Source organism: Vulpes lagopus, chromosome X (assembly GCF_018345385.1).
Source record: "Vulpes lagopus strain Blue_001 chromosome X, ASM1834538v1, whole genome shotgun sequence".
NCBI lineage: Eukaryota > Metazoa > Chordata > Mammalia > Carnivora > Canidae > Vulpes > Vulpes lagopus.
The window spans coordinates 34,989,749-35,017,358 of record NC_054848.1 but is presented as its reverse complement, the minus strand read 5'-3'; the positions used below and the strand labels follow the sequence as shown (position 1 = coordinate 35,017,358).

Sequence of the window (27,610 nt, the reverse complement as noted above, 5' to 3'; positions counted from 1 at the left end):
GGAATTGGCTTATGCGGTTATAGAGGCTGGTAGGTCTAAAATCTACAATGTGGGTCAGCAGGCTGGAGCCCCAGGAAGAGCCAACGATGCGGTCTGGTCTGAAGGCTGTCTGCTGTAGAACCAAAACCAGCTGATGATGTAGATGAAGTCCAGAGAATTCTGCTGGAGAAGTCTCTCTTGTTTGGTAAGGGCTAGTCTTTTTTTTCTACTCAGGCTTTCAACTGATTGGATGAGGCCCACCCATGTTAGGGAGGACATTCTACTTTACTCCAAGTCCACTGATTTAACTGCTAGTCTCCTCCAGAAACACCCTCACAGAAGCATCCAGAATATTTGACCTCATACTGGGTACCCCGTGGCCCAGCCAAGTTGACACCTACGACTAACCACCATTCAGGCCTCGCTCCCACAGCTCTGAGACTCAGGCTTCTCTCCCTCCCCTCCCTGGAGGGCCCAGCTCTCCCAGCCAGGAGCATGGGGAAGCCTCTCTTTCCTCTCTGCTTCCCCCTGGTGCTTCACCCCTGCACTGGCTTTCCTAAAGCTCCCTGGGGGCAGAGAGGATTTCTTCAACTGCCTTAAGTTTCTCAAAGCAAACTCTCAGCCGAGATTCTCAGAGGCCATGAGGTAGTGAAGGGGAAGAAAGAGAAAAGAGAGAAATTCTGGGGAGGACACACACACACACACACACACACACTCACACACACACTTCAAAAGTCCCCCAAATGCTGTGCAGCTACACTGGCAAATGTTACTCGAATGTTCTTGCCCCCCATTGGCAGATGCTACTGCAGGATTGTTTAGCGCACTTTCTCATGAGTCTCTGGGGAGGCAGGGTGATTCATCAGCGCTCAGGTGACCAGCTCTGCATCTGGCCGGCTGCCTGACCTGAGCAAGAAATTCTCTAATCTCCATTTCTCCATTGATAGTCTGGGAACCACAGTTCCCAGCCCTGAAAGTCACTGTACTAGAAAAATCCGCTCGTTCATCCCATATTCCCCGGGTGCCCGCTCTGGGCAGGGCACCGCCGTGGGCCGTGCCAACGACAGGATCAGCGTGGCCTGTTGTCGGTCATGCAGGCGGCGGTCAAGGAGAGAAAACAGGCAGGTGACACGGCCTAGGGGTGCCAAGCTGGGGGGCTGTCTAAGGGTCAGCAGGTACTAACAGGGTTTGGAGCAACCCAGGGCACAAGTCCAAGACCACACAGGGAGGGTGTGCTGGGAAGCCTTTGCTGCGAGGTGGACGCCTCAGCCAGGCCATGTTCTGGGGGAGGCCAGTACTGGGATGACTGGAGCAAGGAGCCGGCTTCTCCCGACCGTTGAGCCTGGGAAAGGTAAGCCCGGACACATGGGTGTGGCTGAACTGGACAAGGCCTTACACGGCAGGCCAAGCCTTGTGACTTTTTCTGTTGGCGAAAGACTGTGTGTGTGACAGGAACACAGCCAGGCCTCAGAAAGCCCACTTTGGGAGATGGAGGGCTGAGAGAGAGAAATTCTCCAAGGGAGAGGCCAGACAGCTGAAAAGCAGCAGGACTGGAAGCAGCATGGGATTAAGATCTGGCAACTGAGGGATGCCTGGGTGGCTCAGCGGTTGACCATCTCCCTTCGGCTCAGGTTGTGATCCCAGGGTCCTAGGATTGAGTCCCACATTAGGCTCCTTGCCATGAGCCTGCTTCTCCCTCTGCCTGTGTCTCTGCCTCTCTCTGTGTGTCTCTCATGAATAAATAAAATCTTAAAAAAAAAAAAAAAAAAGATTTTTACTGAGGTAAAATTCGTATCACATAAAATTCACCATTCAAACCATTTTAAAAGGTATGATTCACATTTTTTAAAAAAATGTAGGCTCTACACCCAATGTGGGGCTCAAACTCATGATTCCAGAGATTAAGAGTCACACACTCTACTGCCTGAGCCAGCCAGGTGCCCGTGTCATTCACGTGTAAAGAGTACAATAAAGAGTACAATTCCATCAGTTTTCCTAAGTGGTTGCACCACTTTTCTGCCATCCTCAGACATCCTAGGAGAGAGTCCTCTCCCTTCATTTGTCTTTCTTCCCTGGTTTGTCCATCTTTCAGATTTCAGCTGACACACACCTCCCCCCTGGAAGCCCTTTCCTGGACCTCCAGAACCAGGTACGGGGCCTCGGACAAATGCTCAAAGACCCTGGGCTGTCACCATGCCCATCACAGCTTGTAGTTACTGGTTTAGCATCTTTCTGCCCTACACACGCAGCTCTGAGCACTGAGGGCAGGGACTGTGCCTTCGTTTCCTGGTAGAAGCGCCTAGCCTACAGTTGGTCCCCCATCCCCGAACAAATTTTTCTTCAGCACCTCTTATGTGCCAGACGCTGGACATGCAGCAGTGACAAAACAAGACTGCCTCCCTGCCCACCTAACACTGCCACATATACTTGTTGAATAAAATGATGGTCAGATGAACGAATAAATTCAGATCCATGGAAAACCCCATAGAAAACATCTCGGCCTCCTGGCTCCCTATTCCCCTCCCCACTAGGGGCGCTTGGGAGCCAGGGAAATGAAAAAGTAAAAGAAAGCACCTGCTTCTGAGAAAATGCAGGCAAGGAGGCCACGGCCAGGGCCGGGGCAGTGGTGGGACATCTGGGAGGTTCCATGCACCACCCAAGGAACCCTAGTACCATCGGCTCCTCTTGATTGATTTTCCTGGAGATCTGCCGAGATGGTGGGAATAATTCCTGCTGCGAGGCAGGCCCAGACCACAGCTCAACTGCTCCACAAACGTCAGCCTACCTCATCGCTCTGGTGCAGAGTGTAATGAAAACAATGGATGTGCCAGCAAAGTTCAGCTGAAATCAGCATGGGGGGCCGGGCGGAGCAAGGACGAAGCTGGGATTTCTCCCCAAGCCCCCTCAAGTCCTGCTCGTCTCCATTCTCATCTAAACCCCTGGGCAGTGGATCTCAAGGTGCTGTCCAAGTGCAGCAGCACCAGCATCACCTGGCACCTTGCCAGAAATGCAAATTCTTGGGGTGCCAGATTGGCTCAGTTGGTTGAATGTCCAACTCTTGTTTTCAGCTCAGGGTGGTGGGATGGAGCCTTGAGACAGGCTCTGGGCTCAGCAGGGAGTCTGAGATTCTCTCTCTCCCTCTGCCCCTCCCCACCCCACACCCTCTCAAATACATAAATAATTTTTTAAAAAGACAATAATGTAAATTCTCAGGCCCCACTTCAGACCTAGGGAATCAGGTACTCTGGGGGTGGGGCTGGCTGGCTGTGCTTTAACAAGCCCTCCAGGGGGGCTCTGATACCAGCTAGCTGGCTGCACATGGCATCATCTGGAGAGCTTTAAAAGTGGCTGATGGCTGGCATCCCCCACCCCCAAGGAGCCTGAAGTAATTGGTCTGGGAAGAGGCCAGGTGATTCTACTGTGCACCCAGAGGGTAGGCCTGAAATCCGCCCCCCTGGTTCTGTGATCAGGGCAGAGAAAAAGAACTGCTCACCTACAAGGGGTTTGTTCCTGTGCTGACCTGACCTAGCACTGTGTTTCTGGAACTTGAGCGCATTGGAATCCCCTAGAGGCTTGTTAAAGCGGCTGGGTTTCTGATTTAGCAGATCTAGGGTACACGGAGAATTTGCATTTCTAACCAGTTCCGGGGTAATGCTGCTGAGAACCACTGCCCTAGATGATCCTAAGAACAACCCTCCAAGGTTAGCAACATTACACTCATTTGCCAAATGGGGAAAGTGAGGCATGGAGCAGCCGAATGACTCACCCAAGGTCACATGATGGAACTGAATATGAAACCAGTGTGTCAATCCCAGGACTCACGGTCCTTCCTGGTGACGTGTTCAGCGTGGGACCAGGATTTGTTCTGAAGAAAATCCTGAGCTCTTTCCCCTGCCAGCATCTTCCTCCTAGTCCCCCGCTTCAGGGCCAGCAGAGAGTGGCAGCTGTAGATGCCTTTCTTTGTGACCAACAAAGACTCTCTCCTTTGACCAAACTTGAGTCAGGCTCCTCCAAGAACTCTCTCTGACTAGGCCTCAACCTTGGGCTCTGTCCTTGGCCCAGTGGCTCTGCCCACTTAATCCAGTTTTAGCAAGAAGCCCGATCAGTCCAGCCAAAATCCCCCACCCTTGCTATCTGGTCAAATTTCTCACCACCCACCGTCAAATCCCATCACCCTGGCCTGCCTTCAGCAAAAATCCCATCAAGTTGGTTTTGCCAGAATCCCCTTTACCACTGATATTTCCTCTTGGTCATTCCAGTGACTCCCACCCTACTCCTTGGCCAGAACTCTCCACCTGTCCTGTTGTATTTGAAAGCAAAGAGATCTCTCTCCCCCAGTGCCAAACCCCCTTGCACATGGGAATGGTCCTGAATAAAGTCTTCCACCATCTTTAACAACTGCCATCATTTTTTCTTTACGTGCTCACCGTCCTCCAAGGTCCCTTCCCCAGCCGCTCGGACCCTGATTTTTTGGGACCATGTGCAGGCCCTGCTCCTCTAGGTTTCCTTGAGGTCCCCTTCGCTTTGACATGGCACCCCACCCCATCACAGACCTGCATCGTCCAACCGCAGTCACCTTCACATGAGGCACACTTGGGTCCTGTCCCTTTTGGGGTGCACCTGACTTCAAATGGGGAGACCTTATTTAAGTTAGCAGACCTTTCAAGATGGAACTTATGGCATTACCAATCAGAACCCGAGATCACTCCAATTGATTGATTTTAAAGTTTATCAGACATCTTCTGTGTAGCATATTCCATGCTGGGTGTTGGGGGTTGAAGTATATGGAAAACTTTCAACACTGCCTTTTTTTTTTTTTAAACTAGGGAGACAGGGAGACAAATGCTCTAGGAGACCAGGGAACACAAGCTGGGGATTCGATCTGGTTTGTTCATTGCTGCCTAGAGCAGAACCAGGCACATAGGTGCTCAACGAGTATTTGATGAATGAATGAATGAATTGAATGGGGAACTTGCCTGAGAGATTGCCTTTTTCTTTCTCCCCAGGTGTTAGCCGAGCCCAGAATGTTCTAGCCTGTAGATGTGAATGATGTGTCTGTTTGGGGGTGATATTCTGGTCGACTATGGGCATCCAGAGGGCATTTATCCAAGAATGCACATTCCAAACCTTCACTGCAGCCTCTAATCTCCCCCCTGCCCTGGTGCTGGGCTCCCAGAGGGTGCTCGACAAGTACTCATGGCCCCCAAGGAGACAATGAGGTCAAACAAATGCCATGCACAAAATGAGCAAAGCCATTGAAGGAGAAAGGAGGGGAAAGGCTAGAGGAACAGCGGATGCGTGACCAAACAGTCCTGGCAAGGCCCAGACTGTCCTGAGCTTTGCACTGAAAGTCCGTAAGCCCGGAAAACTCTGGGTCCCAGGCAACCCTGGACTTGGGTTACCCTAGCTGTTGGAGGCAGGAGAGGGGGTAGGGTCTGGGCTTCCCAGGAGAGGAGGCCTGGGGGAACCTGAGAGAAATAATAAGAGTTCTACACCTACTTGTTTACACGCTGGAGGTCAGGGCCTGGATCTGGTTCAACTCCAGATGGCCCGCCAGGGGAGGCAGCATTGAAGGTTTCAGATTCTGCAATCCCCCCACAGAGCAGGGTTTCAATCTTCTGAGCCTCCATTTTCTCAGTTGTAAAATGGACTGATTGACAGTACTTTCCTGGGGGAGCCTGGGATGGGGGAGGCATCCTGCTCTTGATCTTGGCTCAGGTCTTGATCTCACGGTCGTGAGTTCAGGCCCCGTGTTGGGCTTCACTCTGGGCACAGAGCCTACTTAAAAACAACAGTGGCACGTAGGTGGCTCAGTGACTGAGCACAGGGTGTGATCCCGGGGTCCTGGGATGGAGTCCCACATCAGGGTCCCTGCATGGAGCCTGCTTCTCCCTCTGCCTGTGTCTCTGCCTCTCTCATGAATAAATAAATATAATCTAAAAAAACAAAAATTAAAAAAAAAAACACACACAAAACATACTGTCATCCCAGGAAACCTGGCCCGTTACAATCTTTTTATAGTAGTCTTCTTAGGCACTTCGCAAGTGAAATACTGGGTATAGTTGCAATGACTGGGGAGTTACTGCTTTTATCCTCATTGCTTAAAAAAAAAATCAATTAAAAAATTTTATTTATTTATTTTGAGAGAAAGAACGTGCACAAGCAAGGGTCGGGGTGAGGGTGGGAGGGGCAGAGGGAGAGAGAGTCTCAAGTAGACTCCACACTCAGCACAGAGCCCGACATGGGGCTTGATCTCACAACCCCAAAATCACAATCTGAGCTGAAATGAAGAGTCAGACTCTCTCCGACGGAGCCACTCAGGTGCCCCCATCTTCATAGCTTTGAGCAGTTCCACGCGAGTCTCTGAAAAAGCAACATCGATGACTCTCAAGAAGACATTCTTATTGGTTTGTCTTCGTCAGATTACCCCGAGAGGGAGATTTGACCACAAATCATTTGGACAATGCCACACTGACCCACCTGCACTCTGAGGGTCCCGACATTAATTATTCTAGCCGCAGACCCCACCCTTGACCTAACCCCACAAGCTAACTCATAGGGTAAAAACAAGTGAAATATAGTTACAGACAAAGTGGCACTCAGACATCACACTTATTTATCCATGTGGAGGCAACTGAGACTATTCTTTTTTTTTTTTTTTAAGATTTTATTTTATTCATGAGAGACACAAAGAGAGGCAGAGACACAGGCAGAGGGAGAAGCAGGCTCCACGCAGGGAGCCCGATCCCGGGTCTCCAGGGTCACACCCTGGGCCGAATGCAGCGCTAAACCACTGAGCCACCCGGGCTGCCCAACTGAGACTATTCTTGAAGGACATTCCCCCTGGTCATTCAGCAGGATTGGCTGTAAAAGTCGAACAGTGTGTGACATTTTGGGCAGTGAGGAACCTGGCATGTCTTATGGCTCATCTTTCCTGTAATCTACTTCACAGCATCCTTAGCACACATTACCAGCTTTATCATCTGTCCACTTATCTGGGGGCCTGGGGGAGGGTGGTGACAATGGGATGAGGTTCCTGACCATAAATCCTCTATACTCAACTCTGGCAAAGCTGGATCTATTACCAAAGATAAGTGACTTGCAATGCCCAGGCTAGGAATCGCCTGTTGAAGATCTGAGCATGTGACAGCACAGATCTGAGCATATCAAGTGGTTCTGAAAAAGAGTCTATCACAGTCAGAAAGTCCTATCTCTGGACTGGTCCTGCAGAATTTTTGGCCAGGATGTCATTCATAGCCCTTCCCAAGGAGGAGGAGGTGCATTTGCTGAATAAACTGCAAATCCTCCTGAGTCCTGGCATGTATCAACAATATTGCTGTCATTTCAATATTAGACTCTATTCTCAAATTTTCCTGTGAACTATTCCCTGATGGATTGGCCAATGATGATGGCCAAGGTAACAATTTGACCATCTTTCTGGAATAATTGCAGCTCTGGTGAGACCATATTGTGACAGATGTAATCACCAATTATTGATACATCGAAACTGGAGTTGACCTTCAGTTTGCACGTTAAGCTCTTATTGAAAGCAAATGCAAATGTTTGGCTTGATCCTGGAAGAACTCTGTAAAATAAAGAACAGCAACAAAAACCATGGACATTATTTTAAAAGTCAAAAGCTGGTTCTATGAAAATTTTTTTAAAAAACAGGCCTTTGGCAAGCATTATCAAGAACAAAAGAGATACAATGTGAATAAATAAAATATACGAAGATAAGGAAGAAGTAACTCCAGACACAAAAGTGATAATTACAAAAGAATTTTTCTTCTTTACACTTCTTTACAAGTGCGTTGTAACTGCACTAATAAAATTAAGAACAAAAATGAAATATGCCCTAGAAATATATAAAATGTCAAAATCTTATCAAGAAGGAGATGACTAATTCCAAGCCACCAAGTCTGAAGAGATTGAAGTGGTAGTCAGAGACATCATTTCCCCCTGAACTTCAGACCCTGATGGGGTTTTTTAATCTTTTTTTTAAGATTTTATTTATTTATTCATGAGAGACACAGAGAGAGAGGCAGTGACACAGGCAGAGGGAGAAGCAGGCTCCATGCAGGGAGCCCAATGTGGGACTCAATGTGGGACTCGATGTGGGACTCGATGTGGGACTCGATCCTGGGTCTCGAGGATCAGGCCCTGGGCTGAAGGCAGTGCTAAACCGCTGAGCAACCTGGGCCGCCCAACCCTGGTGGGTTTATAGATGAGTTCTATGAAATTTTCAAGCAATGCTTAATTCCTATTTTACACAAATTGTTTCAGGGATTAGAAAAAGAGTGAAAGCTGTCCAGCCCATTTTTTGAGGCCAGTCTATCTTAGTTCAAGAACTAATTAGTGACAAAAATTTTTTTAAATACTTAAAATGCTTGGGGTGCCTGGGTGGTTCAGTTGGTTAAGCGTCCAGCTCAGTTTTGCTCAGGTCATAATCTCAGTGTCATGAGATTGAGCCCTGCATCAGGCTCCACACTCAGCGAGGAGTCTGCTTGAGATTCTCCCTCCCTTCTTGCCTCTGCCTCTGTTAGCTTGCTCTCTCAGATAAATAAATAAATAAATAAATAAATAAATAAATAAATAAATAAATAAATAAAATACTTATAAGGCTTTTCCATTGATGAACACAGATGTACAAATGCCAAACAAAATATTAGCTACTGAATTCAATAGGTATGTTTTAAAAATCCATCATGATAGGGGCACCTGGGTGCTCAGTGGTTGAGCATCTGCCTTTGGTTCAGGTCGTGATCCTGGGGTCCTGGGATCAAGTCCCACATCAGGCTCCCCATAGGGAACTTGCTTTTCCCTCTGCCTAGGTCTCTGACTCTCTCATGAATAAATAAATAAAATCTTTTTAAAAATCCATAATGATAAAGTTTTTATCCCAGAAATTCAATTATGGCTTAGTATGAGTAAATTTAGCAAATTAGGAACGTAAAGAAACTTTCTTAACTTGATAAAGGTTATGTATCAAAATGTACAAAAAATATATTTCGTTTTGCCATAACTTGCATGTCTACTATTCCTGAATAAACTCATTTTTGCTGGTGAAAAAAACTGTGTATTTATCCAAAGAATACAAGAACACTAATTCAAAGGGATACATGCACCCCTATGTTTATAGCAGCATTATTTACAGTAGCCAAATAATGGAAGTAGCCCAAATGTCCATTGATTGATGAATGGATAAAGATGTGGTACACACACACACACATACACACACACACACACACACACACACAATGGAATATTATTCAGCCATTAAAAAAGAATGAAATCTTGCCATTTGCAAAGACGTGGATGGAAGTAGACAGCATAATGCTAGGTGAAATAAGTCAGCCAAAGAAAGACAAATATTATATTATTACACTCATACACGGAATTTAAGAAACAAACAGAAATATAAGCAAAGTGAAAAAATAAGAGAGAGAGATAAATCAAGAACCAGACTCCTAATTATAGAGAACAAACTGATGACTACCAGGGGGAGGTGCAAGGGGGGATGGGTTAAATAGGTGATGGGGGTTTAGGAGGCCACTTGTCATGATGAGCACTGGGTGCTGTATGAAAGTGTTGAATCACTATACTGTACACCTAGTATAGTACTAGTAGTATAATTATGCAATGGAATACATACAGCAACAAGAATGAACAAGCTAGAATTAGACACAACAGTGTGGATAAATCTGATAAACATGATAGTGAAAAACGGGAGACATAAGAAAGTACATTAAGCATGATTCCATTTATATGAAGCACGCACACACACAAAAGCAGAATTATTCGATGATGGGCCATGAATGGATTCATCAAATTTATGATTTTGAGAACTTTTATGTATGTATGCCATACTTAAATAAAAAATTCAAACAAATTCTAACGAAGAGATTTCTTTTTTCAAACCACCTGTGCTCATGTTACAGCCAAGGCTTTGGAGCTCACCTGTGTGGAGGTGAGGGGGAAAGATGGCATGCCACGTGTGAAAAATTAAAACTGGCTCCCAATCCTGGCACCTGGCTGGCTCAGTTGGTAGAGCTTGTGACTCTTGATCCGTTGATCTCAGGGTTATAAACCCTACACTAGGTGTAGAGATTACTTAAAAATAAAACCTTAAAAAAAAAGTGTCTCAATCTAAGACTACTTGTGAATGAGGCTTAAGAACTGGTGATATTGTGATTTATGAGAAATATGTATTTGGTCATTCAGAGGACCAAAATATTTCTCATATATATTTGATCTTCTCCCTGAGTTCCAGGTTCCCAGCTCCTAAAACCCTTGGAATTTCCTGTGACGAGAGCCATAGAGGTGTCTTTAGTTATGTTAATGAAGTGACTTTGCAAAGTCCGTAGGTAACCTAAGGATGGGGGCTAGTTGCCAGGGGAACCAACCAAGATTAGAAGGTTGGGACTTTCAGCCCCACCCCCTGATTTCTGGCAAGGGGTGGGGAGCTGGAGTTTGAGTTCAGTGGCCAATGGCCAATGATTTAAGCAGTCGCGTCTCTGTAATGAAACCTCTGTAAAAACCCAAAAAGTTGGGGTTGGGAGAATATCCGGGTTGGCGAACACGTGGAGATGTGGGGGAGTGGCGGGCCTGGAGAAGGTGGGGAAGCTCCTCACCCTCTCCCCCTACCTCGCCCTGTGCGTCCCTTCCATCTGGTTGTTCCCGAGTTCTCCCCTTTTGTAGTAGACTCGTGATCTAGATCGTAAAATGTTTCTCTTGAGTTCTGTGAGCCGTTCTGGTGAATTAATCCAACCCGAGGAGGAAGTCAATCTATATAGCCAGTAGGTCAGAAGCACAGATGACAGCCTAGACATGGACTGGGGTCTGAAGTTGGCGGGGAGGGGAAGCAGTCTTGTAGGACTGATCCCTTACCGTGTGGGATCTTAAGGTGGCTCTGCGTAGACCGTGTCACAGTTGAGTTCAATTTGTAGGACACCGAGCTGGCGCCACAGATAATCGCTTGGTGCGGGGGCAGGGAGGGGACCTCCACACATTTGGTAACCAGAAGTATCAGAAGTGAAGTGTCGTCTGGTAACAGGGAAGAAACACACAACTGGGGTTATCCCTACAAGGTGGATAGGGGAAGTCTTTTCTCTTTAGTTGGTGTCAGTGACGTGGTATTTGCTAGAATGGCCCTGGCTCACGGAAACATGTGGTTTGGCAAGAGAAAGGAGGGAAGGGTAAAGGATAAGGAACCTTTGATTCCTGGATGGCTCCGTGCTCACCAATGGTGTGGAGCAGGATCGAAGCCACCAGTGGAATTTAGGGATGGCTCCAAGTCCAGGGAGTTGGTGCACAGGATGCAGAAGGAAATGCGTACGAATAAGAAAAAGGCAACATTTCGATCCTGTGGTCATCGTGATCTGTAACAGCTGGAGCACAAGAGAAGGCCGGTCAGACTTTGACGCTAATCCAAACCCAGATTGCGGTGGGTCTGAGCTTCAGCCACTAGCTTCGCAGCTTCCCCGAGAGGAAATTGCGCAGGCACAACTGAAAGTACTTCTAAGACCTCTGATCACCAAGAACGCAGCCAGCGTTGGGGGAGGACAAAACCAAGAAGGAGAAGTGTGAAAGCGTTGTTTTCATTTTGTCTAATCAGTATCCTCAGCTTCCTGAGGAAGCCTTCCTGAGCCGGATTGGGGGAGTAACTGATTGGGGGCGGTGTGTTTGGTCTGAATGCCGCCTGTGGAACAGCAGGTTCGGGTTGAGGCGGGACCCACAGATCGCTCTGGAACACTCGCAGGTGGCTGTATGTGATCCAGACATTCCCCAGGAACAGCCAGCCCGGTGGACTGGATAAAAGCCACCCTAAACCTTGTTAACCCCCACATGAATGCCAAGTGCAACACCCCGATGGAGCAGCTGATAAGCTTCCTATGCAAGGCGTGGGGACTGGCTTTATCACAAGCGAGATATTAACCCGCCCAAAAGACCCATTACCCGGGTCATGGTAAATGCCATGGTTGAGGGGGCCCCTTTCACAGGAGCGCCCCACTGAACCTCATTGCTGCAGAAGAAAACAACAGCTCCGGAAGCCTCATCGAATTTGCTGCCTCAGCTTCCCCTCAGGGGTCTTACAGATGCTAATAGAAACCTTAGGTTAATTAACAAGCTAATGGGGAAGGCCAGGAACAGTCCTGTGATGCTTCCCAAAAAGGTGGAAAGTTTTAAACAGTTATTTAAAAATAAGGTGAATAAAGCCAATATCGATAGAAGGGAAATAAAGAGAAAATAGGAAGGGGAGAATTATGAGACTTGTCTCAGCAGGTGGAAATCTCTAGATGGTCATTAAAAAAGGGGTGAACTGGGACGTCTGGGTGGCTCAGTGGTTAAGCATCTGCCTTGGGCTCAAGGCAGGATCCTGGGATCCCGCATCAGGCCCCCTGCAGGGAGCCTGCTTCTCCCTCTGCTATGTCTCTGCCTCTCTCTGTGTGTCTTTCATGAATAAATAAATTAAATATTTAAGGAAAAAAAAAGAAAAAGCAGTCGTGTTGCTTTGGGCTGGCACTGAGGGAGGGGGCTGACTGCAAATGGATACAAGGGAACTTTTCATGGTGATGGAAGTGATCAATAATATGTTGATTTTGGTGTAGTTGCATGAGTATACACATTTGTCAAAATTCAGCGAAATGTTCACTTAAAATAGGAACATTTTTGCATGTGAATTATACCTCAATAAAGCTGATTTTAAAAGTTAAAGAAACAGAGGGGCACCTGGCTGGCTCAGTTGGTGGAGCATACAACTCTTGATCTCTGGGTTGTGAGTTCAAGTCCCCTATTGGGTGTAAAGATTACTTAAAAAATAAAATCCTTAGGGGTGTCCAGGTGGCTCACTCAGTAAAGTGTCGACTTCGGCTCAGGTCATGAGCTCAGGGTCCTGGGATCTAGCCCTGTGTCAGGCTCTGTGCTCATCAGGGAGTCTGCTTCTCCCTCTCCCTCCCCTCCGCCCCCTCCCCCCCCCCCACACTCATGCTCGCTCTCTCTCTCAAATAAATAAATAAAATCTTATAAAAAATAAAATAAAATCTTTAAAAAAATTTTTAAAGTAAAAGATACATAAAGAAATATACATTCTCTAAGAGAAAATACAAATTAAATATACACACTAAACTGAAAGAATAACTGACCATAGAAAAGGGTAAATCACAAGAGTGGGGTATGCAAATTAAAAGGAATAGATAAGGGCAGCCCAGGTGGCTCAGTGGTTTAGCGCTGCCTTCAGCCTGGGTTGTGATCCTGGAGACCCAGGATCGAGTCCCACGTCGGGCTCCCTGCATGGAGTCTGCTTGTGTCTCTGCCTCTCTCTCTGTCTCTGTCTCTCTCATGAATAAATAAGTAAAATAGTTTTTAAAAAGGAATAGATAAATTAAAAACAATAGTAACATAAATACTTGGTCCAGTCCCTCAGAATAAATTACAGAGTTCACTATCTTGAACTAATCAAGGTAATGTGAACAGCTGCAAGCTCTGCTGCCACCGCTACTGTCACTGTTGCCACCATCAACATCACTTCCACCATCACTAACACCTATCATCAGTATCACCCCATCACCATCATCTCTATCACCTCTATCAATCATCATCACCTCCATCATTCCTATCACCATCATCATCACCCCCAACACCATCATCACCACCACCATCACTTCCATCATCATCACCACCTCCATCACCTCCATCATCATCACCCCCATCACATCATCATCACCTCCATCACCTCCACTATTATCACCACCGCCATCACTATTACCAGCAGCACTATTTCATATGGAATAACAATTATGTAATAGACGTTTACATATATTATCTTTAATTCTTAAAACAACCCCAACAGGTAGATAGCATAATTTTCTTTTTTTAAAGATTTTATTGATTTATTTATGAGAGACACACAGAGAGAGGCAAAGACACAGGCAGAGGGAGAAGCAGGCTCCCTGTAGGAAGCTGGATTCAGGACTCGATCCCAAGACCCCAGGATCATGACCAGAGCCAAAGGCAGATGCTCAACCACTGAGCTACTCAGGTGCCTCAATTTTCATCTTGATATGGGAAAATTGTTAATCAGAGAGATTATCTAGTCACCCTAGAACACAGCTAGGAAACAAAGTTTCAGGTTCCTACCTGGCTGGCCATAGAGCCTATGTTTGTTGAACCTCTGCCCCCTGCCCTGCCATTGGTATCTGGCCCCAGCCTGGTAGACTTGAAAATCGTGATGTCTGAGGTGGATCATGAACCTGCCCTCCCACCGCTTGAATCTTCCAGATGACCATAGGCTTGAACAGCCCAGCCCTCCCCACACTCCTGACTTTGTCTCTGATATTGCCATTTCCTTTTTTTTTTTTTTTACAGAGAAGCAGAGACATAGGCAGAGAGAAGCAGGCTCTGAGACACCCAGGCTTCCCTGATGTTGCCATTCTGAACCAGGCCCAAGTCCTGTAACTCCAAGCCCTGTGTCCTCCACTTCACCCAACAGCTACTTCCCTGTGATGGGGAATTTCCAGGACACAGACCCACACCAGACAGTAGAAAAGGCACAGGCCTTGAAGCCAGAGGTGAGATTAAGTTCCAGCTGGCCAGCCTTGGGCAAATTTCTTTACCTCTCTGAGTGTTAAGAGGAAAATGAGATCATCCACCAGTGGAAAAAGGAAATGAAGGCCGAGAGCAAACCAACACCATTCGGGGGACCTATTTGGAAGAGGGAAGCAAAATGGCATTGCCATTATGGGAACTTAAACATAACCAGCTCGGGCACCTGGGTGGCTCTGGTTGAGCACCTGCCTTCGGCCCAGGGCGTGATCCCGGGGTCCTGGGATCGAGTCCCACATCGGGCTCCCTGCATGGAGCCTGTTTTTCCCTCTGCCTATGTCTCTGTCTCTCTCCGTGTGTCTCTCATGAATAAGTAAATAAAATCTTTAAAAAAAAAAAAAGTAACCAGCTCCTTGGGGGTCTCTTTGAGAAAGACCATCCTGGCAGAAGGGTTGTACTCTGCGATGAAAAGGGAGCTCAGAGAGACCACATGTGGCTTGGGACAAGCACTGCTTGGAGAAACAAACCCTCTGACCTCCAAAACGCTTGGGCTTGTCCAGGGGTCAAGGGAAATGGATAATTCTAGCACAGAACCTAAAACTACCTCACCCTCCTGTCTTGACTGATTCACGCTCACCAAGCCAAACTCTGCCCTCTGCGGCTGTCCTCGCTTTGCCGAGAAGTAGGGTTGCCAGATTTAGCAAATAAAATATGAGTACTTATGCTAAAAAATTATTCATTGTTGATCTGAGATGCAAATTGAACTGGGCATCCTGTATTTTTTTTTTTAAAGATTGTATTTATTTGAGAGAGATAGAGGAAGAGAGAAAGAGAACATGAGCAGGCGTTGGGGCAGAAGGAGAGGGAGAAGCAGGCTCCCTGATGCAGAGCTCCATCCCGGGACCCCAGGATTCTGACCCAAGTTGAAGGCAGCTGCTTAACCGAGCCACCCAGGTGTCCCCAGCCTGTATTTTATGTGGAAACTCAAGGTACAGGGGAGGTTTGCTGACAATAGAGTGCACAGCCCAGGCAGGCAGACCCCCAGGGGCGCTCCTGGCATGCACTGCAATCACTGCTTTATTCTTTGTCTCCAGGCTGTGAGTTTCTTCAGAGTGAGGACTGTGGCTGGCCCACTACCAAATCCTGGCAGCGCATGGTACAAAAGGAGCTTTTTATGGGGCACCTGGCTGGCACAGACAGTAGAGCATGTACTCTTGATCTCAGGGTCACGAGTTCAAGCCCTACATTGGGTATGGAGCCTACTTTACAAATAATTAATAGATAACATTTTTAAAAAACTAAACTTATTATGATGTCTTCTACGAGTATTTGAAATACTTGTACCTGAACATTGTGCTATTATGTCACTGTTAGCTAATGCTTCCATTCCAGGGGCAACCTTTTGCCCCTCATCAAAAATCCCCTCTCCAGCTAGTCAGCTAGCTTTGCCTCTGAAAGGCCGAATCCAAATGGAAGATCACAAGGGCTTCATCAATACCTGAGGTTTTGCTAATTAGCAAAATGAAAGTCAGAAATGGGTTTTCATTGATGAAATTGGTGGCTTGTTAATTAGCATGATGAAAGTTAGAAATGGGCTCTTGGTGGGGCACCCGGGTAGCTCAGTCGGTTAAGCATCTGCCTTCTGCTCGGTCATGATCCCAGGGTCCTGGGATCAAGCCCCAAGAAGGGCTCCTCACTCAGCCGGGAGTCGGCTTCTCCTTCTCCTGCTCCCTCTGTGATCTCTTTTGCTCTCGCTCAAATAAATAAAATCTTAAAAAAAGAAAACAAGAAATAGGCTCTTGGTGAAATTCAAGGTATTCAAGATCTATGGTTTTGCTTAAATATGTTCGAGATGCTCCCTGCCTTTACATGAAGAGGTTATTAGACTCTAGCAACGCCTCCAGCCTGCACCTCAGAGGTGGCACCTGAGGTCTGATCCGACCTTTAGTTTTGGAGAATTTCTGGTTCCCTGATACTTCTAGAATGTTGCATCTGCCTTGAGTGGACCTGCTACGCAAGTGGTAGGCTGAGAGCTGGGACTCCCTCAAGCCTACAGAACAGGTTGCAAGGACTTTTTTGTGCCTGGTTGCTAATGAATACATGCCTAATAAATGTCTGCGTGTAACAGAATTTGGGCAGAGACTTGCTTTTGTGTGAACTAGTAGAGAGGTTGGGGGAAGGGGTTAGCTCACCCTCACTCACCTCAAACTTCCTTGGAGATGTCAGTTATTGAGATACTGTGTCCCCCCACCCCTGTCTTTGTGGTGCTGGGGCTGGGACTACACACATTTCTGCTCAGCCAGCGGCTCCCTGCTAGGCTCTGCCCCAGGGCAGTGCGGGGAGGGGGGGGGGCGGTTAGAGGAAGATTCAAAGCTAGAGGAAGAAGTAGGGACTTATTTCTTCCTCTAAGCGTTTGCTGGCTTCCTGTTGGCTTCCTGGGGCTTTCTGTTGGCTTCCTGATCCTGTGAATGGCATCCTCCCCGTTTCTTACAGCATTTCCTTCCTGTAACAGCAACTGAAATCTACTGTGCACTTTTTCTGACTTCCGCAGAACCAGCCAGCATCCCTTCTTTGGGGATCTGAGTCCCACCTCAATGAGACTCTCCTGCTTTGAGCTCAGACACTGGCAGGTGCCCCTTCCTGGGGCATCTGATTTTCAGCCCCATGTGATTCCCCCCGCCAAGCTTCTAGGTTTCAGTAACTACATTTTTCTCCCTTTTCCCCCCACCAGTGGTAGCTGCTGTCTGAGATTACTACCTCCATGATGCCTTAGAGTTCCTGTTTTGCTTTTTGGGTTCTTCAGCGATTATACCTAGCTAAATATTCTCTAATTAAATTCTCTCTGTAGGGGGCGCCTGAGTGGCTCAGTTGATTAAGCATCTGCCTTCAGCTCAGGTCATGATCCCGCAGTCCTGGGATGGAGCCCGCATCAGGCTCCCTGCTCTGTGGGGAGTCAGTTTCTCCCTCTGCCCTACCCCCTTGCTCGTGATCTCTCACTCTCTCTCAAATAAATAAATAAACTCTTTAAAAATAAATCAATAAAATAAATTCTCTCTTAAAATAACCGGTGTAGTCTTTGTCTCCTGCCTGAAGACTCTTTCGATAACTTCCAGAAAAAACTTTAGGGTTATACACGACCAGCCTGACTTAGGTCAGCACTTAATAAATATGCATGGAATAAATAAACGAATAAATGACTGCATTTTCACTGTAAATTAATAATGACTTTCCAGGTATTTTAGACCAATCTCATGTGATTTTAATTACCGAGAGTCAGTCCCCAGGGCCCTCTTGCTTCAGGAGAGTAACAGACCTAAAAAAAAAAAAAAAAGAAAGAAAGAAAAAGAGGGGCACCTGGGTGGCTCAGCAGTTGAGCATCTGCCTTTGGCTCAGGGCATGTTCACAGGGTCCTGGGATTGAGTTCCGCATTGGGCTTCTTGCAGGGAGCCTGCTTCTCCCTCTGCCTATGTCTCTGTATCTCTCATAAATATCTTTTTTTTAAAAAGATTCTATTTATTTATTCATGAGAGACACACAGAGGGAGAGAGAGAGGCAGAGACACAGGCAGAGAGAGAAGCAGGCTCCATGCAGGGATCCCGATGTGGGACTCGATCCTGAGTCTCCAGGATCACACCCTGGGCTGAAGGTTGCGCTAAACCGCTGAGCCACCCGGGCTGCTCTGTGTCTCTCATAAATAAATAAAATCTTCAAAAACAAATACAAAAGATTTAAAAAGATATCAAGTACCCAAACAGCTGCCACAGCAGGGGTGAATCCACTCACCACAATCCTCCTCTGGCTACTTCATATCATATCAGCTCTGTACTGGAAATTTCTTCCCTAACCTGAAAGTCCCCTTCCCTCTGGCCCCCATTCTCCTCCAAGCTTAGAACCATCTGGGCTCCCCTGGGGGGAAGCTGAGAAGCACCTTTGCTTTCCAAGCCCCCACCCTATCCTCATACACACAAAGTTAATAATAGCTACCAATATTTCACACCCTCAGAAGGCATCACTCATTCGAGCTGAGTTGGTGGCTAATGGAGAGGTTACCAAACTGGCTCCAGGTTTGAAAAAATCATTCCGGAGCCAGCTGAGGCCCTAGTCCCTGTCCTGACCTTTGCTTTATACCCAGAGAGCTGTTTCAACCTTGGCCCTTGCATTTGCAGCTTATACTCTTGTTGGACAAAACATTCAATCTTCTGTCCCTTGGGCAACAGTGATCCAGGCAGACTACGTACAGGGCCTTGGGTGATTGCTGGAGGGACAAAGTTGCACAGTCTCTGTCCCCACAGAACTTACAGCAAAAACAAAGATGGAGAGAAGCCATGGAAGGGGAGCATCCATGATGCTCTGGAAGGGGTGAGGAGGTCAGGGAAATTTCCTGTTCTTTTTTTTTTAAAGATTTTATTTATTATTTATTCATGATAGACATAGACATAGAGAGAGAGAGAGAGAGAGAGAGAGGCAGAGACACAGGCAGAGGGAGAAGCGGGCTCCATGAGGAGAGCCCGACGCGGGACTCGATCCCAGGACTCCAGGATCATGCCCCAGGGGCCAAAGGCAGGCGCTGAACCGCTGAGCCACCCAGGGATCCCCAAATTTCCTGTTCTTTACTAAGAATCATTGTTGCCAATGTTGGTGCTGTCTCTTGGCTTCCCCGGATACCTCTGTACTGTTTTTTAATACCCCCTGGCCTCAGTGAGCTTTTGTTGCCAATACCAGTACCTGTCTGTTTTTTAGAGGGCTTGCCTTAGGGCTCCTAGAGCAGCTTTCTGGAGATCTGCAAATGGCTGGAAATGATAAGTGCTGATAGGGTATGGGGGGCGGGGCACTGGCTTCGGTGCTACACTTAAATCAAGCATTTTACAGTTCTACGAGGAAGACTGACCATAAGAAAACAGCCTGACAAGTATAATGACTGGCATGCTTGGAACACAAAGAAGGCCTTAATCTGAGAAGCCTCCTCAAGGAGATAGTCCTATGCATAAACTGAGTCTTACAAAGGCAGCAAAGTGTTGGCCTACCTAGAAGGCAGGCGAGGCAAGAGCCCCTGAGGCTTTGACAGCTGGACTGCTTCAGGAGTTTTCTAGTCATCCAGGGTGGCTGGAGCACAGCAGGCATGTGAAGAGGAACCAGGATGAGTCAGGGAAAAGAAGTGGTGCTAGATCATACAGAGCCTGAAGGAGGTTTCTACTTCCTATGAAAGGACTGGGGAGACTTGCTAGGGTTTTATTGCTAAGATTCTAAGCACAGGAATGTTATGAATCTGATACACTTTCTAGAGAAATCATTATGGCTGCAAAGCAGAGAATGGATTCGAGGGACAGGACTGAGGGCAGGGTCAGGGAGCCCTGGAAAGAAATGATAAAGGCTGAACACAGGGAAGTGGTCATGGGGAAAGAGAAGGTGACAGGATTAAGAAATAAAGCATGGACAGGCTTAGTGGCTAACAGGATGAGGAGCCCTAGGCAGGCATCTATGCCAACCATTCTCATCCAGACTTTTAAGCATACCTCTCAACTTTCTACCATACTTGGAAGGATTGTTTATTTGGAGCCAGGATTCAGCAAAAAGATCTTAGTAGTTTCTACTACAGCAAGATCACAACCATAACCTGCAAGTGGGCAATGGAGATGCAAGTACCAAACCTGTTATTACACTGAGAGCATTCCATGCCCAAAGTCAAAGGGCCCAAGTCTTGATTTAAATCAACTTTCAGGGACTCCTGGGGGGCTCAGTGGTTGAGCGTCTGCCTTTGGCTCAGGGCATGATCCCGGGATCTGGATCGAGTCTCACATCGGGGTCCCTACTTGGAGCCTGCTTCTCTCTCTCCCTATGTCTCTGCCTTCTCTTTGTGTCTCTCATGAATAAAAACAATTTTTAAAATAAATAAATAAATCAACTTTCAGTGAGAAGATTCACCACAACATATTTGCCAAGGCACTCAAAATGTTAGATTACTAGCAGGTTAAATAAAGGCAGTCTTTCCAACTGGAGCTCCCTGTATCATAAAACAAAACAAAACAAAACAAAACAAAACAAAAAAAATACCTTAGTTTTACTGAGGTGTAACTGACATGCTAGTTTCAGGTGTATAACATGGTTCAGTATTTGCATATATTGAGAAATGATCACCACAATATGTCTAATCAACATCCATCACCAGACATAATTAGAATGTTTTTCTTGTGATGGGAACTTTTAAGACCTACTTTCTTAACAACTTTCAAATATACAGCACAGTATTATTAAGTATAATCACCGTGTTGTACACTACATCCCTAGGACTTATTCATTTTGTAACTGGGTTTGTACCTCTTGACCCCCCTCACTCATTTCACACACCCCCATTCCCTACCTCTGGCAACCACCAATCTGTACTATGAATTTCGCGGTGTTGTTTGTTTTAAAGATTTTATTTTTAAGTAATATCTATACCCAACATGGGGCTTGAACTCACAACTCTGAGATGGAGAGTCACATGCTCTTCTGACCAAGCCAGCCAGGCGCCCCTGGTGTTTTTGTTTTTAGATTATATGTGCAAGTGAGATCATATGGTGTTTGTCTTTCTCAGAGTTATTTCACTTAGCATCATGCCCCTGAGGTCCTGAGGTCCATCCATGTTGTTACAAATGACAAGATTTAATTCTTGTTTATGGTCAAATGATACTCTATTGTGTGTGTGTGTAGGTATATATGTGTGCGTATGTATGATATATATACACATCACATCTTTATCCATTCATCCATCAGTGGACACTTATGTTGCTTCCATATCTTGCCTATTGTAAATGATGTTGCAATGAACATGGGGCCGAAGATATCTTTTTGAATTAGTGTTTTTACCTTCTTCAGATAAATACCCAGAAGTAGGATTACTGGATCACACAGTACTTCTATTTTAAATTTTTTGAGGCTCCTGCATACTGTTTTACACGGTGGGCACACCAGTTTGCATTCCCAACAACACTGCCTGAGGGTTACCTTTACTCTGATTCTCATGCTATATTGTTTTGAGATCCTTTTTCTACTTACTTTTTTTTTTTTTTTTGATCCTGAAGCCTTGCCTGAAGTACACTGTTTTGGTTGCTGTTGCTCTTATTTTTTCCTACCATGTGCTAAAATAACCCTTATCTCATAAAGGTGAGGGAGAAGTGAAGATGGTTGTCCTACAAAGTGTTTTTGTCTCTCCAATTACAATAGAGTCTCTAATAAACTCTGATATATTGTTAAGATCAAGGCCTCAAAAAAAAAAAAAATGCTACCCTGGACCTTGGAGGTACCCTTTTTATTTATATTCCATTGGCCAAAACTTGATCATATAATTATATGGCTGTATCTAACTGCAAGGAAAGTTGAGAAATGTTATTTTGATTTAGGTGGCCATGTATCTGGCTGAGAAATGAGCCATTCATAGAGGACAAAACAGAGGAGGGATGCCCTGGAGCAAGTGGAAGTCTCGGCTATCTCAGTTTGCTATTGCTGCCTAACAAAAACATCCCCAAATTCAGGAGCCTGAAGCAGCTATCGTTTTATTTCCCACAACTCTATGGGTCAAGAATTTGGGGCAAGGGGAGGTGTGGTGGGTGTATGAATCATCTCTGCTCCACACGGTGTTGCCTAAGGCTAAAGAACCCAAATATCCACACAGATGACTTACAGTGGTTCAAATTAGCTGGGGGATCAGTAGGATGTTTGGACCTCTGTCTCCTCACGGTGTTGGCAAGATTCACTAATGTGTCTGGGGGCCTTGGTTCTCCTCAAAGTGGTCTCTCCCTGCCGCGGGATAGGTTGGGCTTCCTTACATGGTAGCTGGAAATTCCCTCTAACAAAACCGGGAGAGGCAAGGCCTCCTGAGTCTGAGACTGAGACCCCTCCCCCGCACCCACGTCACCAAGGCCAGCTTAGATTTAAAGAGTAGAAAAATAATTCTACCACTTGATAAAAGGACTTTGACACTGCAAAGACGCTTTGCGCGGCGCTGTGAACAGTGGGAGCCACGTTTCAGCCGGAACCATCTTTCGGAATCTATCGCCTTCCAGAGCAGGTGACCACTGGGATACCGCACACATGCTCACGTCACACCCACGTGCGTCCTGATGCAATACGTCGCAGAAGCCCCGCCTTTGCACCACGACTTCTGGACGCCACAATCACCATGTCTTAGTCCTGAAGAAGTGCAGCTGTGGAGCACGAGTCCCAGGGGAGTCTCGTTTAGCCCTTGGGGCGGCTACCGCTATGCCTTCGGTGCCGCTGAAAGTGGCGGTGGTGTGCTCCAGCAACCAGAACAGAAGCATGGAGGCACACAACATCCTCAACAAGCGGGGATTCAGCGTCCGCTCTTTTGGAACAGGGACCCATGTGAAGCTCCCGGGGCCAGCGCCAGACAAACCAAATGTTTACGATTTCAAGACCACGTATGATCAGATGTACAATGACCTCCTTCGGAAAGACAAAGATCTCTACACACAGAACGGCATATTACACATGCTAGACAGAAACAAGAGGATCAAGCCGCACCCAGAAAGGTTCCAGAGCTGCAGAGATGTATTTGATCTGATTGTTACCTGTGAAGAGAGAGTGTACGATCAAGTGGTGGAAGATCTGACTTTGAGAGAGCAGGAGACCTGCCAGCCGGTGCATGTGATCAACGTTGACATCCAAGACAACCTTGAAGAGGCCACTCTGGGAGCGTTCCTCATCTGTGAGCTATGCCAGTGCATCCAGCACACCGACGATATGGAGAATGATATCGATGAGCTGCTACAGGAGTTCGAGGAAAAGAGCGGCAGAGCCTTTCTGCACACTGTCTGCTTCTACTGATGAGCCCGGACTGGCGTCGGGCGCCCCGCCCCACTCAGGAAGCCGGCTTTTCCTTCTCTTATACTCCCAACTTCCTTGCGTTCGCTTTTCTTTCAATTGTCTGCTAGTGAGTACTAGCACCCAATAAATTAGATGTATGAAATGAGCAGATACCAAAGCGCCAGATTAAGAAGTCAAGTTTTTTTTTCTCTCCCAGTTTAGTTTAGTGACTGGGCATTGACTGTTATTTACCTTTAACCCCCAAAAACGTAAACGGTGCTTTATAGTACATCTGTCCCATACATCTGCGGTTTTCGTTGCGATTTCTTCCCCTCCGCCCCCCATCCCCCCCAACTTTCTTGAACGTGCAAGTACCGTGGATAAAGCATTGGGCTTTATCTCATTAAAAAAGAGCCTACAGGGATCCCTGGGTGGCGCAGCGGTTTGGCGCCTGCCTTTGGCCCGGGGCGCGATCCTGGAGACCCGGGATCGAATCCCACGTCAGGCTCCCGGTGCATGGAGCCTGCTTCTCCCTCTGCCTGTGTCTCTGCCTCTCTCTCTCACTGTGTTCCTATCATAAATAAATTAAAAAAAAAAAAATTAAAAAAAAAAAGAGCCTACAATTGTCTAATTAAATATATGCTGTCGGTAAAAAAAACGGGGGGGGGAGGGGAAGGATCAGACGAGGGTGGAGGGGACGGTGGGCGAGTGGGGGTGGCAGAATGCGCAGCGGGAGGCAGTGAGGGTTGGGGGAAGGCAAGAGTTGGCCTAGGAGGTAAGGGGCAGCTGCTGGGGTGGGGGGAGGGCGGGCATCGGACAAGGGGCGATAGGGTAGGGGGAGGGGGGTAGTGGGGGGGGCAGGGCAGGCGGCATGTGGAGGGGGAAGAGGATAGGGTGGTAAAGCAGGGGATATGAGGCAGCCGGGTAGGGGGTGGTAAAAATCTACCACATGTGCATTGAGGGTATATTAGTCTAGTTGGGTGGCCATAAGAAAATAGTACAGAATGGGGGTGCTTACACAACAGAAATTAATTTTCTCATAGTTGTGGGGGCTGGAAGTCCCAAATCAAGATGCTGGCAGCGTTCTTTCCCCTGAGGCCCTCTGACTTGCAGATGGCCACCCTCTCAGGCTTCCACACTTGGCCTCTCCTCTTGCGATATAATAAGAAATATATATTTTATATATAATATATTTATAAAATAAGTTTATAACATAAGTATAATATAATGAGTATAATATATATAATAATAACTATAATATAAGTTTATAATAAGAAATATATATTTGATCTCCATCCCTATTTCTGATACAGAGCTCCTAAAACTATTGGAGTTTCCTAAGTCATGAGGGCCATAATGGTGTGGGGTTTTATGTTAATGAGGTACCTTTGGGACTCCATTTAAGGGTAGGGGCTAGTTGCCAGGGCACTTGATTATGTGATTGGAGGGTTGGAACTTTCTGTTTCCCTTCAGCCCCAACCACTGTAGGGGGGAGAGGTTTGGAGGCTCAATCAATTGTGAATGGCCTCAAATTTAATCAATCTTGCCTATGTAATGAAGCCTCCATAAAAACCCAAACGGACAAGGTTTGGAGAGCTTCCAGGTTGGTGAATCAGAATACATCACCTGCCACTGTTTGGGCCTCAAACTCCACAAGGGCAGAAGCTCCTTTGTTTGGGATCTCATCTGGGTGTTGATTTGCATACTTAGTATCCTTTGTAATGAACCAGCAATCTAGTAAGTAAAATGTCTGAAGTCTGTGAGCTGCTCCAGCAAAGTAATTGAACCCAAGGAGGGGATGTTGGAACCTCCAACCTACGGCCACTTGGCCAGAAGTGTAGGTGACACCTGGGCTTGTGAGCAGCATCTGAAGTTGGGTGGGGGCAGTTTGGGGGGACTTAACCTCATGGTTTAACCCTATGGGATCTGATGCTGTCTCCAAATAGTGTCAGAATAAAGTTGAACTGTAGGACACCTAGTTGGTGTCCAAGAATTGCTTGGTAGTATGGAGGAAATCCCATACACTGTCATTGGTAAACAGAATCCTTACCTCCGTGCTTAGGGATCCTTTGTGTCTCTTCCTCTTAGAAGAACACCAGTCAGGAAAGACCAGGTAGCTCAGCGGTTTAACACCGACTTTGGCCCAGGGCGTGACCTTGGAGACCTGGGATGGAGTCTCACATTGGGCTCCCTGCGAGGAGCCTGCTTCTCCCTCTGCCTGTGTCTCTGTCTCTGTCTCTCTCTCTCTCTCTCTGTGTCTCTCATGAATAAATGAATAAAATCTTAAAAAAAAAAAAAAAGAACACCAGTAAGATTAGATTAAGTCTCCATTCTTTCATCTCATTTAAACTCAATTACCTCTTTAAAGTCCCTATCTCCAAATACAGTCACATTGCGGGTTAGGGTTTCAACATATGAATTTTGGGAGGACACAATTCAGTTGATAATGAGGGTATATATTACATTTGGTCAGTTATTTACACTACTTACCACAGCTTTTAGGTTAGTCTTAGGGAGATTGAGGATTCCCTCTTAAATTCCATCAAGCAAATACCAGTGCCTTGGTTTGGTTATATATGTACATTTCAAGGATCCAAAAGAAACCAAAAATTATTTTTTAAAAGATTTTTATATATTTATTCATGAGAGACACACACACACACACACAGAGGCAGAGACACAGGCAGAGGGAGAAGCAGGCTCCATGCAGGAAGCCCAATGCAGGCCTCTATCCCGGGGTCTCCAGGATCACACCCTGGGCCAAAGGCAGGCACTAAACCGCTGAGCCGTCCAGGGATCCCCCAGAAGCCAAGAATTAAATACATTCTTACATTTTTCCTAAAGAAGCACTTCTCTTAGAAAAAAAAAAAAAAGTAGTAGTCTACTTAGGATGTAGAATGCTGGAAAGAGCATCCTTATTAATACCTGTTTTTTAAAAGATTTTATTATTTATTCATGAGAGACACACAGGGAGAGAGAGAGAGAGAGAGAGGCAGAGACACAGGCAGAGGGAGAAGCAGGCTCCATGCAGGGCACCCGACATGGGACTTGATCCTGAGTCTCCAGGATCATGCCCTGGGCTGAAGGCAGCACTAAAACGCTGAGCCACCTGGCCTGCCCAAGAGCATCCTTATAACAACAACAAAAAATCTGGATAATCTGAAAATCACAACTTTTCTTGAACTCATCAGAGCACTGAGATCACAGGGCACCCAAATGACCTGAACTCTAAAGAAAGACCAGTGCCTCCAAGGTGAGATAAGAGTGAGCACTTGTTTGCCTGGGGCAGATGGCACCGGACACTGGAAAAGATGGACAGGGTAGACAATGTGCAAGATCTGATGGGTAATTTCATCAGAGAGAATAAAACTATAAGAATCAAATGGAAATGCTAGAAATGAAAAACACTGATGTGCTTTCAGTGGCTCATCAGGAGACCTGACACAGCTGAAAAAAGAGTCAGCAAATTTGAAGATAAATCAGGGGCACCTGGGTGGCACAATCAGTTAAGCATCCAACTCTTGATTTGGATTCAGGTCACAATCTCAGGGTTGTGGAATCAAGCCCTGAGTCAGGCTACACACACAGCATAGAGTCTGCTTGAGAGGCTCTCTCTCCCTCTCCCTTTGTCCTCCCCCTCAACTCGCACTCACTCTCTGTCTCTTCTCAAATGAATAAATAAATAAATAAATTTGAAGATAAGTCAATGGAAATTACTCAAACACTAAGAGAAAACAAGAGTGGGGAGAAAACCAGAATAGACCATCAAAGAGCTGTGGGACATCAATCTAACATATATCTCATAGAATTCCCAAGAGAGAGAGAATGGGGAAGGAGAAGTATTTGAAGAAATAATGGCCATGAATTTTCCAAAATTAATGACAGAAACCAAACCACAGATCCAAGAAGTTCAGAAAATAGAAGAAAGATTAAAACACAAACAAAATAGGCATAGCATATTTAAGCTGCTGGAAACTTAAGACAAAGAGAAAATTATAAAGGCAGCCAGAGAAAAAAGACTTATCATGTGCAGTAGAACAAAGGTAGGAATTATGGCTGACTTCTCATCAGAAACTATGCAAGTCAGATGACAAAGTGACATCTTTAAAGTGCTTAAAAAAAAAAACACCGAACATGTTTACCCAAAATATTATACCCAGTAAAAATATTTTAAAGATTTTATGTTTTTGAGAGAGAGATTGAAAGAGAATGGGTGGGAGGGAGGGGCAGAGGGAGAGGGAGAAGCAGACTTCCTGATGACCAGGGCTCGATCCTAGGACTCCAGGAT

General features: G+C 46.3%; 1 protein-coding gene across 1 annotated transcript; it reads left to right on the top strand.

Annotated features, from left to right (window-relative positions):
- The first annotated feature begins 22,758 nt into the window (after positions 1–22,758).
- LOC121482407 (RNA polymerase II subunit A C-terminal domain phosphatase SSU72-like) lies at positions 22,759–23,343 on the top strand. The gene has a single exon (XM_041740330.1). It carries the CDS (start codon positions 22,759–22,761, stop codon positions 23,341–23,343), a length of 585 nt encoding a protein of 194 aa, XP_041596264.1.
- The last annotated feature ends 4,267 nt before the right edge of the window (positions 23,344–27,610 follow it).